A 16,508-nucleotide genomic window follows, 5' to 3' on the forward strand; every position below is an offset into this window, starting at 1 on the left:
ATTTGGAATTCGTGTGTTGTACTGATATTATCTGCGACAAGGCGCTCGTTTTTACTTTGTCTTTATATTAATAGTTTTTCTTTGTTTAACATAAGTTTAAAGGTTTAATGACAAATGTCGGGTGTTCTGTTAGAAAGTGGAAAATATAATTATTAGCATAACCCAAACTCGATTTAGTTTATACTTGTATTTAAAAATGATACCGATGATGAATACAAGGTAACAAATAATATTATGTACATATTTATCGAAAAATACACGTACACTGGAAAAACGGAGGCGTATGGCTGAATAACATTACAGAGCCGTTGAATGTGAACTCCACAGAAACACTGTTTTATACCTATCTGGGTAATATAATATCTTTAGTTATGAACCAATTACGCTAGTAACGGTCAAGGTTTTGTACTATCGGATTTTGTGGCGTTTTTCGAGAACTACAACGAGCTGGTCGCCGAGTAGGCGTTAATGGAGAACAACATGGTTTCTTTGTGCACTCGGCTAATGGCACTAGATCCGCTAACGACCAGTTAATCAAAACCCATCGCGCCACATTGTTTGCACCATGTCTCGACCGTAGTCGTTGTCACAACAGTCTCAGCACACTTTTTATAATGTAAATTACAATCGACAGAGTTATCATTAACGCCAATGTAACAAGTACCGTAAAATTTGATACAATGGCCACAGTTTTACTGTACGCACCAAGTAATTGTTATTAATTGAATTGTATATTTTCATATTTCTACTTTCTTAAACGGCCAACTGCTAACATTATGACAAATGGTAGTACTCCAATACAATAAAATAGAAACATTTCATTAAAATTGACTTTCAATCTTACGCATTTCTATTATCTCAAATATAAATCATCACAAACAACACTTGGTCTATAACGTACGCTTATTTAGTTCAATTAATCATTTTCATAATTATTCGAGAAGAAATCGTTTTCGTTAGAATTATTAAAATTGTATTATGACTTTTTTAAGTATTTTCACCACTAAAATATCACACAACAACAAAGTTACTCTAGTTAAAAAAGTTTATCCAAAAACTTCATTTTTATCAAAACTAAAGTTTTTAATGTCGCGATTCCCTTTTTTCAGCTTTTTATGTTCAGAGCGTGTTGTATTTTTTAGATAAATAAGTATCGTATAAAACATCTAAAATGTCATTATACATCTTATAGCATTTTCAAAAAAACTTAAAAAAAATATTGTTTTTAAAAGACAAAATGATGATACTCTAAGTGTAACTACTTCCTCGGTATTAAGTATTTATGCGAATGAAATACACTTTTTTTACATATTCTCTATAATTAGGTAGTATAACAATCAATTTATAAAATAGAAGTTATATTAGTAACCATAAAAGGGCAGCGATAAAGAAATAAGTAAAAAGATCCAATGTTTGTCTTTAAATACGTAATAAATATAATACTCATAAGCTGTCACAGCTAACGATATTGTACATATAAACGACTGGTGTTTTTTTTTTTTTTTTTTTTGAACTCGCAGCACTGATTAATTGTTAGTACTATGCAAAAATCGCGGCGCACGAATAGGCCACCTGGACTGTAGACACGGCTAATGAAATATGTTCTGCACACAAATGACGCCGTTCTCAAAGAAATATGCAAATTCGTAATATAAGCACAGGCAGTTGCTGAACAAATACAGTGAGCGGTTTGTCATTACGCGTCGATATTGTTTATTTGTCTTGACCGCGGACATTTTTTATCGGTACATCGACCCGCAAAAGATATTGTTGTAACGCTTTTGTTTTATCCAACACTGTACGCGCACACACACTGACCATGGTGATATTTTTAACACGCACCGATCGCAATTAACGACCGTTTAATTGTCCGTGTAATGGTATTGATAGCCGGGCGGTCGGTAACACCCGACCCGGAGCCTGTTTTCTCGTAAAACAAATCAGTTTTGTAAAAAAAAAACACACAAACATTTACCGTCGTCTCGCAGCGATTCACCCGTTTTTCGCTGGGATCGAATGCAGTGGTAAAAAAGTAATGCACGACCGCTATGGCCACGCGCTACGCCACGACGGTCTTCAATAGAATCGTTTCCATCGCTGTTATTATGATACGCGCACAGTATTGTAATTTATTACACGCGGACTGCATGGAACCGGTCAGAAGAACGCGTGTGGGTCGTCTTCGTGACTGTTTCATCGGAAGACCACATCGACAGGTCACCGCAAGACGGACCAGGTTTGCGGTCAACGGGCAGCTACCGTGGCCCTCGCGGTGTACACAACGGTGTCTTATCGGAGTCATCGGTTACGAATAATATGGTCTTTTCGTGGGTGCCATTTGCGGCGTTTCCCGTTCAACGTGGTCGACTGTGCACAGACAGTTTTTTACAGACCAGTAGTCCACACTCAGCTTTCGTATTGGACACTAATTTGTCGAGTTGTGTTTTGGAAAAGGAAGAATGTAGGAGAGTACAAAATTGAACACTGCGAATTTCTATTTATAATAATAAATTTTTTATTTTTGTTTTTCGTCAATAATAATATGATCCACTCGGACAATAAGATATAATAATTCATTTCGGTTTAAAAACAATATATTATACAAAGAAAGACAATGGTAGCAAGATGCAGCAGACGCCTCAAAGGTGTGCCACGCTGAATACATGTAAAAAAAAATAGCTATACAGTAGTACAACTATTGGACTTAAACGTTACTATGCTAAAGACGGGGTATGAATACAATTAGAGTTTAATGACAGCGGTTTGTTAGGAGTACTTGGGGTGGTTATGTCTAACACGTTAGATGATACAATTATCCTGCACGAGACCGAAAAAATACTAATTGACATCAATATTTTACAACGTTTAACAGTTTGATTTTTTATACATTATAAAATTTAAAATAAATATCTTCACGTGTATGCAAAATGTTATTGTGTATGTACATATTAAAATAAATATTTAAAAAATCTATTTCTATAATAATAAAATTTCGAATCACAAAACGCTTATATCAAGTCTTTTGACAATAATTTATTTTGTTTATTTTTATAAAAATTTTAACGCGACCAAGTATTGTGTCATTATGGTTCATAATGCCTTACATAATGTAAACCGAAACGAGAGATGATCATTTTCAATTAACAATATTTAACATCAACATGTTCAACTTAATCAATACGAGTACTTAATGAATAATACTAATATCTAGAAACACTACTTAATAGCTACGAAAAGAGATCAAAAAATCGTTAATAGTTATTTATAAATATCATTTTCTTTTTAACTTAATGTACAAAATGTATATGATTTATTAAAACACGTTCAATGCCATTGATTCGTTCGATAAATATATAATTCATATCATTCATAAAAAAAAATGGCATGATCACAGAAACGCTTTGATGGGCGAAACATTAGGAACGCCCAAGAAGAACAAATTCGCTTGGAGTGTAGTTTAAGCTCGATACGTACTATTATTATCAACGACCCGGGACGTTCGTATGTTTTTTAATCACCACAGAAATGCTTTTCATAAAAAAAAAAAAAAAATTAAAAAATACAATAAAAAAAAAAATTATTAGAAAAAAATACACATGCACGTATTGTTATGATAAAATCCAACAAGCGTTAATTCATTATATTTACACTACGCAATTATCGATATTGGCTAATGTACCAACACGATTTTCCTACATCTTCGTATGAACTTGAGTTCATATAACCCCATCACTCAGAACCAAGAGAAACAAGAGAAAAACGTCCACAGAATGTTATACGGATGATTGTTTATTTGAAAATTTTTTTTTTTTTTTTTACGGTAAAATAAATGAAATGGAAAATAATGAAAAGTACGTGTTATAAAAAAATAAAACGCATATATTATATACAGTGATCATAAAAAAATTATTACAGCGTTTCGTACTAATTCATAGGCCCGAAAACATAAGTCGCCGGGACTATGCCGTTCAGAAAGCCATAGCTTTAAAAAACGAGATCAAAATGTGAACAGATCTGGGACTGAAACCGCAGAATTTCCATGTGAAACGATATTAAAATACAACAGAAAAAGCATAGATAGAGAGATTAATTACAAAAAAAAAAAATTATAAAATTATACACTTAAGTTAAAAAAAAAAATATACAAAGTTAAAATGAACATTTAAAATGTGTTCTGAGAAATAATAATAAGACTAAACTTAAACCTTAATACAAAAATTGTTTGGCTACGGTTGCAGATCATCTCACAATTCAGTAAAGCAATGAGATCAACGGTCGATTTGATTAGCATAATATTAATTGTTTTTAGTCACTAAAACCATGACTGGAACTCTAGAGTCTTTTGATAGTTAAATTGGGTTTTTCTCTCTCGATTTTTTCCCACTGGCACGTGAGACGTTTTTGAAATTATTATTGTTTGATGAACATCTTCCAGCCGATTATTACAAATACGGCTGTGAGTATTGACGAGTCTATTTTTGAAGGTTGTAACAAAGACATGAGTCGTCTTTTTACTTTTGAACTGTCTTTTTTCGTTAATTGTTCCGCCTGTAAAATAAAAAAACCAAACTATGAAACACAACTACCGACTGAAAGTTTTTTTTTATACTTTTAGTTAACACTATGACGATGAATTTCAGAGGTAAAAAAAAATAAATGTCACTTGTACTTACGTCTGTGATAGGTTCGGCGGAGATTCTGGTCAGTAAATTTTGTTGGTCTTCCGCCGAAGGTAATGTTTTTTCCAACTTTGTCACTCCAACCACTTTTAATTTCTGCCCGTTGTAATAGCACTTGGGGCACAGTTCGACTTGCAGGAATACGGTTCTCGAGGGTTTCTTTTCGCCTTTGGCAGGAGAACACGATGTGACCAAGTCCGGCATTTGTTGCTGCTGGGCCGAGGCGGATCGCCTGTGATGGTCTGGCCCGCGGACTGTCTGCCTGCGGCGTTGTGTCGTGGTGGCCGTTGCGGTAGCGGTGTTCGTGGCACTGGATTGAGTGGTGGTGTTGGTCAGCGATTCAACTGTTACACCTGAGAAAAAAAAACCAGGTAAATAAACAAATCTACGAATAAGATTGCCGGAAAATGTACTACACGTCTTTGCCGTTAATTAAATGGATTCGAGCGACACTCGCGCGGTATCAGCACAAAGGAACAGAGTCCTTGGCGGAACACTGTCAAACAACTACCTCGAACGTAAAACAATAGGGACACATTTTTACAAGGATTTATTATTTTTTCTACATATCTTGTAAAAAAAAAAAAAAAAAACACATGGCGAACAATTGTGTCACGCGTACCGCACACTTGCATCGCTCACGGGCCAACTTATCGTGCAACGCGATATGGCAAGGCACAAGACGGTTAATTGTAAAATAATGATTTCATTTGTAAGATTAGCAATTAATATCCTACCGGTTGAGAGTTTTATTTTTTTTTTTTGTAATAACTAAAATTTTAATCAAGAAAAAAAATATATTTTAAAACAATTTTAATGTTTTTAAATAAAAATTTTTAAGATGTGAAAAATATATAAACATATCGCGATTGCTAATTTTTCATCAAGCTATGTTTAATTTTTTATTTTTTATGAGAAAAACTAAAAAGTACAATAACGTCAGATACTGGAAGGCCGCGGGTCGTTCACACTTAACTGTCATCGCTGTCTATTATATTCTTGTGAGATCAGTGTATGTGCGAGTCTATTATTGAGAAGGCGCACAATTCGACGTGTTCGCCGGGTGGGTGACCTTAAAAAATGACAGGTTCTTACAAGAAACGTTTGTGACTCGAACGAAAAATCAATGGTATTAATATATTTTTTTCTAATTCCCTCGTTGAAATTACTTTAATTTTTCGCGTTTGTTTTAACTATTATAATTTTTGAAGGTAAATAATTTCAAAATGATGTAGATTTTTTTAAAGTTAATTTTAAGTAATAGTTAAATATTCAAAACGAAAGAAAAAAATAATATATATTATTTCTAGCATAATGTAAAATAATTATTTCGTAATAAATTTATAATTTTCTTATTAATTATCAAATGTTTAAAATAAAAATATTTTATAATAGTTTTCTAAAATTATTGATAATATTTACATATTCATTGGCGACTTCAAAAAAAATAAAAATATATATAAATCTACAAATTAATTTGATTTTAGTATCAATAAAATATTAAAGTTATTTTTAATAAAGTTAAAAAATAAAAATTTTATTTTTGTATGGGAAAAAAATTAAAATCAATAAATTATTGAATGGAGGATGAAAGATTTCTAAGTAAAAAAATGAAATAAACTTACCAGTTAAAGAAGTCCAAGGAGTCCATCTGAGCAGTGTAAGCAATTCTTTGAGCAAATTCTCAATTCTCAAATAATGATGATCTTCTGCATCGCGTTCGGTCGGCAAATTAAATGGTATCGCCATAATTTTTTTTTTTTCTTGCCAATTTAAAAAAATATATTTTTTTAAAAAATAAACACTGTTTGAAAAAAAAATAACTTATCACGTTCAATAAATGTCCGAACACGCGAAACAAATGAAATAAAATTCACAAATAAGTTTTTATAAAACACTTCGACGATATTTGTCAGCGACTCGGGTAGAGGTAACCGATTCACTGGACACCCGGAAGAGCAGCGCGTGGTCCAACGACTGAAGAGCCTTGTGCTCGAGCGTGTGGTCGAGCCCAATGTTCCGATGAGTGTCGCGTGGAGCGCGTGTGTGTGTACTAAGAATGATGACGGCGACGTCGAGCGCTGCGGTGGCGGCGGCGGATGTGTCGAGCGACGTGCTACTCTGGTGCTAACCCGGAGGAACAGCGCACCACCAAACAACTCTGTGTCGGATACGATACTGAAATCCACGTCGGCCAAGTCACCGCGAACGACCGCCGTCGTAGCTGCCACAACGCACCCGGCAAACATCGCCACCCGAGCATGGGTTGCGGGATGCGCGGTCCACGTTTTTCGGCGGGACGCGATCCCGCGCTTTTTTTGGGCCAATCGCTGCGATTACTGGGCGGCGTCCGTAAGAGCTGCCCCTAAAATCCAGCCCTCGGCACACCTGGAGGCCCACTTGGGAGACCCATTTCATTGCAAACACCCCCCGAGAAAAGAGTAATTTTATGTATATACTTGGCGACTATTATACACTGAGACAATTAATTTTCTAAGAACAACTCTTGTTTTAAGAGTACTTGAAATATATGATAATTATAAATAAAAAAAAAAACAGATTGATTTGTTATCTAAAAAAAAAAAATAAATTTTTAATTACTTTACTGAAAATAAATAATATAAATAAAATTCCAAGTATAAATTACCAATTTCAAGTACGATAAAAATCCAAAGAATGGTAGNTACCGGTAATATTTGATCAAATCAATTTTTAATTACTTTACTGAAAATAAATAATATAAATAAAATTCCAAGTATAAATTACCAATTTCAAGTACGATAAAAATCCAAAGAATGGTAGTATGAAATATTCATTTAGTGTAGAAACGAAAAAATTAACACAATTGATTTTTTGGTTTTTCAAAAAATTATACATACACTCAAATGGGTTAACTTGGATCGATGTTTGTACTTGAGATAGTAAAATATTTACTATAATTTTATTCTTATCAATATAAAGCACTAGTAAATTATTTACAAAAATTGTCACTAGACACAACATGTCTGCTAACAAAATTTAAATGATAAATAATTTAACTGCCCTAAGTTGACCGATTTGCTGCTTATTCATAGTTAAAGAAAATAAAATATAGCCATTATTTCGTACAATTTCCATCTATTAATTTAAAATATTTTAAATTATTTATATGTCCAACAGAATTAATGTTTAATTAATAATGCCACCACCTTTTCACCTCCCCATTGGGAAATGAGACCTATTAAAACATCTTTTTAATTGCATATTGACAAGGGAAGAAGAGGTGCAAATGAGGTGTCAATACATTTACGCATCATTTAATTCATTTTTTTTAATTCAAGCATATGTTATACTTTTTTCAGTTATAATAATATATATTTTTATTGACTCATTTTATTGATAATATTAAAAAATTGTATATTATAAAATGTACACAGCCATTGTTTACAGTTGCGCATAAACACTTAGCTGTGACTACATAGTAATATTTTACCAAACAATCGCATTTGTGATAATGATTTTACACAGAAAATTAATTTATACAAATAAATTGATTTAACTGTAATTTACAATAACGAAGCATTGTTTATCGTAGAAAATAGTGTCTTTAATATTTACCTCACAAATAATCTTAATGAAATATCTGATACGTTTTTACAATACGCATTGCATTCAGATAAATACTTCTAAATAAACCTTATTTATTACTATAAATAGGTAGTCTTTATTATGTAGCGAATATGTTATATATAAATGTGTTCCAATTACTATTATCTCTTATTGCTGACAGTAAATATTATCACAAGGTGTAACAAAGAAAAAATGATTATTTTTAACAAATTGAACAGTTGATATTTTAACTGGCAGTCATGTTTTGTTAAGTCTGTTTTAGTAATAAAGTAAAAATGGTAAGTTAAAATAAGTAACTTTAAATAATATACTCATCTGAATAAATGAAGTGCACACAACAACAATTGAAGCTATTTAACGTTTTATACTGCACTGCTAATTAATTAAATGACAACTAAATATTTATAATTCTTCAATGATAATTTTTTATTTAATTATATATTTAGTTCGAAATTATATAAATATAATATCTTAATAGCATTTTATGTTAGATTATCAAAAACCAGTTGCTTAATAAATCAAGTTGACCAGAATTTTCCTGACCATTTACAGGAACGTACATATTTACTTACGGTGCAATGGTCCACTCTATTAATGACAATATATTGTTATTAATCAAGTACATTCAATGTACGATTGTTTAAAAGACAATATTTACGATCTTGAACATTTAATCGTACAGCATGTGCCATTAAAAGTTTATTCGTTGACTGTGCGGTGTAATTTGTATTGTAACGTATTGAGACAAGAGATAGAAATACAAAATAAAATTGCGTCAGCTGAGAGCGCGCGTCATTAAAATAATAGTGTAAAGATACAATTTCTCCAAACGGGCAATGGCCGTCGGTGTATCAGTCACCAATGGCACACATTATGAGTCATACTGCATGCAGGTATCCTAAATCTTGGTCGGCACAGATGGACAAACACTTTAATATTATCGATGCGTTTTTTTCCTCTTTCATCATTTATATTGTTACTCGCACATTTGTGTTAGCACACAAAAGATACCCGGAGAGCGGGGAGAGGAAAATACAATGTGTCGTGCATGGTAAATTTAAAAATCGAAAGGCTGAAAAACGTGGGAGGGTAACAGTGACCTGCTACGGAAAGACGTTCTTGCGATCATGACGGTGTCGGTGGAAGAGCGATTAGTCATCAGCAGTATCGAGTTCTTAATGTTTTTTTTTTCTTGAGCACTAAGTCAGTGTTTATTTACAGTAAGTAATACTATTAATAATCGATTGTATGAAAAATTTAGGTAAAAAGGATTATCACGATGTTGCGGTGTAAAACCAAATACACCAAAATTGTAATTTTTAACGCACATACATTCCGTGTGAGTAATTCTGTCAAACTCGTTTACATCAAGAGCAATACACTCTTACTATTGTACCAGAAACTAGTATTAGGTATAATATATTCATAGATTATGTTATTAAAACCAAACTGAATCAATAGACGAGATCTATTTTTGATAAAATTAAAACATATTTTTTAGTTAAACTGATTTTGATTTCACAAGAAGTTAATGACTCGAGGGAGTACAAAATGTGTCTAGTGGCGGCGTTATTAGGGATATATTCTGTGGGGGGATATACATAGCAATATTTTTCACTACCCCTCCAAACGATAAAAACAATTCACCGTGTAAATATTTTTGCTCTGGGGTATCTATACCCATATCCACTCATAATTACGCCCCTGGTGTGACTATCTCTGAAAACATACAGGTTGAATAAATCGCTTTAAGCTGGTCTTGTTCCACTTAATTACACCAATTACAATGATCAATTACCGGTAATATTTGATCATATAAAAAAAAACACGAATCTAATAGGTTATTTACTTATTATTATTTTTTTGATTTAACATGCATTATCATAAAAAATGTTCAACCTGATTCTCTAGAATGTCATCAAGAGTAGTTTTAGATTGTTTTTTTAGTTGTTATTTCATAAAATACGTAAGCTGGTTAAAAATCATCATTATAAGCTCTAATACTGTTCATGTAAACCGATACTAGTTTTCGCTATCCCTGACCTGAACTAGAAATACCTTTGAATTTTTGTCCGATTAATTATTATCATACATAATGATTGATTGAAATAATTAAATAATTTTGCTATGTATTTTTCAAAACGTTTCAATGACCTTGTCACAAAATATAATCTATTTACAACCACTCCTCAGTTTAACAAAACTAGTATTAAAATACAATTAAGTATTAATAGGTTTTATGCTTAATTTTATGTCAATAATTTAAAATAAGAAGCATGAGAAATAAATAGCTAGCGAAAAAAAGTGAACAATCATTTGATGAAAATTATAGTAGAGTTTAATGTACTTGTTTGACTAGTTGTTCAAACGTTTTCCCGCCAAAAGTCTTTTGTATATCTTATATTGAACCTATAATATGCCAGCTACACCAACTTGTTTTTAGCCTTCGTTGATATTGTTTTAAATGAGAAATAAAAAAAATGTCCATTAGTGCGATACAGTAAATGCCCAAGGATAGTATTAATTTATACATTTATTTATCATCATGACATATTTACAATACTATAATGCCTATTATTATCACATCACCTAATATTTCCTAAAGCTTAAAATCATTTATAGAATAATTTGAGTTGTGTAGATAATAAAATGTTCGTAAAATGAATGACAATTATTTTAAACGAATAACGCCAATTGGAGTGCAAAATATACTATACATTTTTAATCTGATCAGACATAAAATATTTCACTTATATGATTAGCATTCACGATTCACCAATATCTAACATAAGATACAACAAATATAGATATTTCAACAAATTATTTCTGATACGATAACCACAAAGAAAGAAAAAATTCAATTAGTGTAAAATAAAAACTTATTTTGAGGTACCCTGAAGGGTTAAACACATGTGCTTTCATCTAAACATTTTCCACACATACTGTAACGTAACTGTAGAGGTCTATATAGCCAAAAAAGCGATTGACCCTACGTGTTAAAAACTTAAATACAACACTGGTGACTAAAAACTGAAAATTATTTAGATTGTTTTAACATTGTTTTTGAAACGTAATTGAGGCCACGTTCATCTTAAAATATATTCTTTGTTAATTTGTCGTGTTAAAACCGTTTCCTATGCAAAAATTGTTAAATAACAATTAATAATATCATCACTATTATTATTTTAAACGCGTAAATGTGACACATAGTCTATTTTACTAATGAAATCACCTATTAAGAATCGCTATTATTACATGGTCCATGGCCACGATTATCATTAAGTAATATTGTCTTCTACCAAGACAAGAATTCTGTTTTGCTCAAGAAAAAAAAAAATTAACTAAAAGATTTTTTCCCTCTGTCATACAATAAAATCTCCTTCTACCGCAGTTCCTCGGAGAAATTCACCTCCACATGTGAGTCATGCTGAGACAATATCTTAACAGGTCGTTACATGTCCAGGTCTGCTTACGTTGACTACTGCGTGCTACATCTTCAAACACCACCACTAGCCAACGATAAAAAATAAAACCATAGAAATATTATTCATTACCGGCTAGTTTCAATAACATAATAATTACATCGCTCAAGTCACAATTATTGTATTAGGCGTGGAACAATTACACCGATTTATTCCTACCAAGGTAAATCGTTTAGAATAATTATAATAAATCTGAAAACACTTCTGGTGTTAGCGAATAATGTTTAGTTAAATTATTTTCAATGTTTCCTAAAGTGGTGTCCTTTTGAAACGTTTGCTTATGACTTAATTTTTATGACTTAAACATTTAAACGGTATTCATATAAATTTTTTGTCTTTTAGTTATATTAAATAGATTACGTTCAATTCTTTTGTTCTCTCTGTTAGTGTACAGATATTTTATTTTTTCGCTACGACATTATTTTGCGTATTTTCTTGTGAAACGAGTCTTAGATAAATATTTTTTGTACTAATACAATACGTTTACACTTGTGTCAATATAATTTTTAAGAGTTTTAAAAAATACAAAACATTTTTGTTACTCGTACGGTTATTTGCATGAATTTATTAGCAGCAAATCATTAAACTCGAGAAAATGTGTCCATGGTGAAAATAATATTTATAAAAGCGAATGAATAGTAAACTTTAAAAGACTCTACTACTCTTTGACCTCAATTTCCATTATAACTATGTTAAACTAAAATCCAATGTAAGTTCAAGGTTTTTAATAAGAAGCTCGATACGTGTTGATTATGTAGATACGCTTTTATGTAATCGTACTGCGTTTTGTTTTTGTGTCCATCTAATACAGTTTGACTTGCACTGTAAAAGTATGTATTGTTACTTTTGTTTTATTGACACCACGTGCTCATTTTAACTAATAATTCTTCCTATTTGTCAGTGGGCATATTATTGGTAATTTTTTTTTATTATGTATAATTGTGATTCACTCATAATTATTCATTATTATACTGCGTTCTTATTTGAAATTTTATTAACACTGTTGCACGCGTAAATTTTTAACCAATAAGATAGTTGCAATCATCAATACAATAGATCACGCAAGCACAGTATTGAAAAAATATATACTGATATAAATATTTGTTTTGATAACTGCATGCAAAATCGTTATAAAAGTTTTTTAATTTGTCACGTTTCTGTTTCAAATGAATAGGCCACTCAAATCACAAACCACACGACGCCTAAAAACAGAAAATTAGGCAAAAACTATTACTCCTAAATAACATCTTGATTTTCTCAGTCATACGTTTTAATAAAAACTTTACCCGGTTATGATACACTTGGATTATTCAATAAATACATAATTACCTACTTAATTTACCTTCAGTGAACAGATAGATATTTCAGTAAAAGCAAACAAAAATAATTTGCCAACAAGAAATAGCTTATTAAATGCGAGAGAGAATTTGATCGTGTGTGGTTCATCATCCAATAAAATTAGTTTCTTGTTGCGTTTTTTAGTAAAAGTAAAATAAGCTTGTCTAAAAATACATTCGCGATCGTTTGGTATGGAATCGAGGTCAAGGTTGAGCCTGGGGAACCTGGAAGTCGACATGAAAATCCGGTACAGCTCTGACTCATAATTCAGTGGCTTCTTTAGTGTCATATCGTTTTCAAACAATTATAGTGCGAATTCAAATTAATGAAATTCTACCACGTAATCGTGTTCCGTTATCTTGTGCCGCAAGTAATACTATTGCGAAATATTATTCAATAAGCTTATGATAATTTTTCGACGTATGTATTCAAATTTTTTTAATGCAACATTTTTTATTTTGCTTACCATTGCACAACTTCTCAATGCATGCCATCTAATATAAACCATATCTTATAAAAGACCATCAATGTCTTACAAAGTAATAAAAATAGAAATCACTATTCTAGGAATTCATATTACGAATAATTCTATTTCCTCATACTTCATAAAGTTTTATGTATTTGATTTTTTTTCTATCAACTGAGTCGATAATAACATTTAATTGTGGTGTATAAATGGTTAAAGTTCGTTAAATAGCTTTCCAAACCATGAGATTTTTGCAATTTTATAGAAAAATTAGTCAAGTATATTTGAAGATATATGTTAATGAACACTCTGTATCCATTTAAAAGCGAAAAGTAGACTGAACTAACATTTTAGTATGTAGATTTTTGAATATTTATAGAAAGTGTTGTGTGGCTTCCGTCAATTCGGGGCCTAGTTTGGCGTCACTCCCATTATTTTGGGTCGTTCATAAACAATAGTCCAGTTACCCATTATCGTATCCAAATGTTTTGGAACACTTTCGCAGCAATAACAGTGCGTACATTACATAGTAGGAGCGGCGCTATAATAGTTATAGTAGAAGTATCCCTTCCAGCTTAGTCATCACCATCCCTTCAACTGACCCTGATTTTACATAGCGTAATGTCAGTCATTTGGCGTCGGGCGGCAATCAGAGTCGGGGCGTCAAAATGGAATTACGAGCGGATCCACCGCGTTCGGGTGTCATTGCTTTTTACGAGCAACAGTCCGGACACTGTAAACTTAGGCGGGCGACACCCTCCACTCTTACCCAGAAACCTTTATCGAGCTCAGGGCATATCGTTTTCCGAATTCATTTTCAACACTCGCCCTATACATTGGCAATATATGCTTTGGCACATTTAAATGGTAAACTATTGAACCATAGAAAACTGCAAATGTTCAAACAGTCATTGATTCACAAAATTACTAAAAAACAGAATACCGATTCCCATGTGCGTTGTATACTTCATGTGGACTTATTTATGCGCACTATTCGTTTTGATGTGCCGCAACGCAAAAGTCAATTTCCCACTATTGTAAGTGAAAACTTGTGTAGTAAAACATGACAATAATTTTGCACGATTCATTTACGTACAACCGTTGTGGCAGTTTTAATATTATTTACATTTATTCCTCGTCCATACTAATAAATAATAATATTTTAAATCGCATTGGAGTATAAATAATACATAACATTACAGTAAATGTGTTGCGTAAAATTATAATAAAATTGATAGCTCAAGGACAATGGATAATAATAGATTATAAATTTCACTTCGGCGTTGCCAGAAGAATTAACGTGTGTTGGTAAATGATAAATTTCTTTAGGAGAAAAAATAAATGTTATTACAAAGATCTACGCATTAGTGGAAATAAGCAAATCTTAAGGAAATCTCGGTTTTAATTCTCCATGTACAAAAATCAATTAGATAAGTAACCTCAAGGAGCGTGTAAGTTAATGGAAAAATATTTTTTTATACCATTTATTTCTCCTTCCATTTTAAAACAACTTAGCACTTCCGAAATGTGTTCCTAATTATTAGGAACATAAACGTTACATGATGTTTCGCAATACATACTAATAGTTTGAGTAGGTGAATATGTGGACATACCTAAAACGATTAAACGACATTGATCTTGTATTGCTCGGCACACGTATCCACAGGTCGTTAAACTTTCAAATGAGCCTTGATTAATATATCAGCCTGTGGAAAAATGACTAACTATTATTGATAATTTACCAATTACTTTACTAATCTACTGAATTGTAGTTTCGTAACACTATTGTAAAATCTCAACCGTTAAAAAATGAGATTGCTTCACGCTATTACATTGTTAGTATTTTAAACGATTTGATTTTACTGATGACACGAGAATCTTTAACTGACATAATAATATTATGGCTTTATGCGACTAGACAAAGTGTTATTGTTTGCATTCGAAAGGACTAAAATACTCTTGGCGTATGATTACTAATGATAAGTGATTGGTGTTTAATTGTATATTAAGTAAATCGTTGTTTAAAACGCTCGTGTTTGAAAAGACTATTGTGCGAATAGCAATAAAAATATATTGTTATAAAATAAATTAATTTCAAACCCCCAAGTTTTAATAACATTTATATATAGAAATTTCTATGTTAGTAAGTATTAAATTTAGTCGTTCGGATATCCGCTTCAATAGGTTACAGCCATTAAGTTTTATTACAGATAATATTACAGTCTAATAAATTGTATTTAGTATACAGTGCTAAAAAGTAGTAAAACAGTAACAATAGTTTTATAGGCAGTTAAAGTCGTCGACGGATTTTGTAGGTATGGGATTTGAAGTGCAACCATTTGAATTTACATTTGTATAACAATAAACATGCACTTTGGATGGTCGCTCTAATCGTTTGAAAAAAGAAAAAACAAACCAATCACCCCTTGTACGGTATTATGCAATAATTGCGGTTCATCAAAACGTACTCGGCTAAACGCAACCTGAAGACCCTTTGCCATGACCCCCCCGGGGGAATCGAATGCAATCAATCGTATTCTTATAACCGAACAAGTCAAAAGTTCGCACGGTGCGTTAATCACTTATAACGTACCCCCTACCTCAGTCTGATCGTATCGATAATGACGCGAGTAGGTAGAAAAAAGGCTTTTGTTTCATTATGCAAATGCCACAAACAATCATATTTTACAAGCGCGAAAAGTGACACCACCGCCGCCGCCACCGTCGACAGCGTTTACTCATTAGCATATACGACCAGCACAATAATACATACACGTTAAATCAATAGCCGATCGTTAACGTTCATCTCATTAAGCGTAAAACTCAGTAGACATGTTTGTTTCTCACGATTTAAAATTCTAGCTAATTTTTTTCCTTTAACATTTCTACTATCACCACTAGGACCTCCCGCCGATGACGAACTCTAACTGCCGG

The 16,508-nt window shown here is 32.0% G+C and overlaps 1 protein-coding gene across 1 annotated transcript; it reads right to left on the reverse strand.

Moving 5' to 3' along the window:
• Positions 1–2,491: 2,491 nt before the first annotated feature.
• LOC126901125 (uncharacterized) lies at positions 2,492–6,860 on the reverse strand. The gene is made up of 3 exons (XM_050677370.1): positions 6,305–6,860; positions 4,674–5,032; positions 2,492–4,548 (listed from the first exon to the last, which is right to left on the reverse strand). Exons 1-3 carry the CDS (start codon positions 6,426–6,428, stop codon positions 4,411–4,413), a joined length of 621 nt encoding a protein of 206 aa, XP_050533327.1. The 5' UTR covers positions 6,429–6,860; the 3' UTR covers positions 2,492–4,410.
• Positions 6,861–16,508: the final 9,648 nt, after the last annotated feature.

The sequence above is a fragment of the Daktulosphaira vitifoliae genome, unplaced genomic scaffold (assembly GCF_025091365.1).
Source record: "Daktulosphaira vitifoliae isolate Bord-2020 unplaced genomic scaffold, ASM2509136v1 Scaffold_3, whole genome shotgun sequence".
Taxonomy (NCBI): Eukaryota; Metazoa; Arthropoda; class Insecta; order Hemiptera; family Phylloxeridae; genus Daktulosphaira; species Daktulosphaira vitifoliae.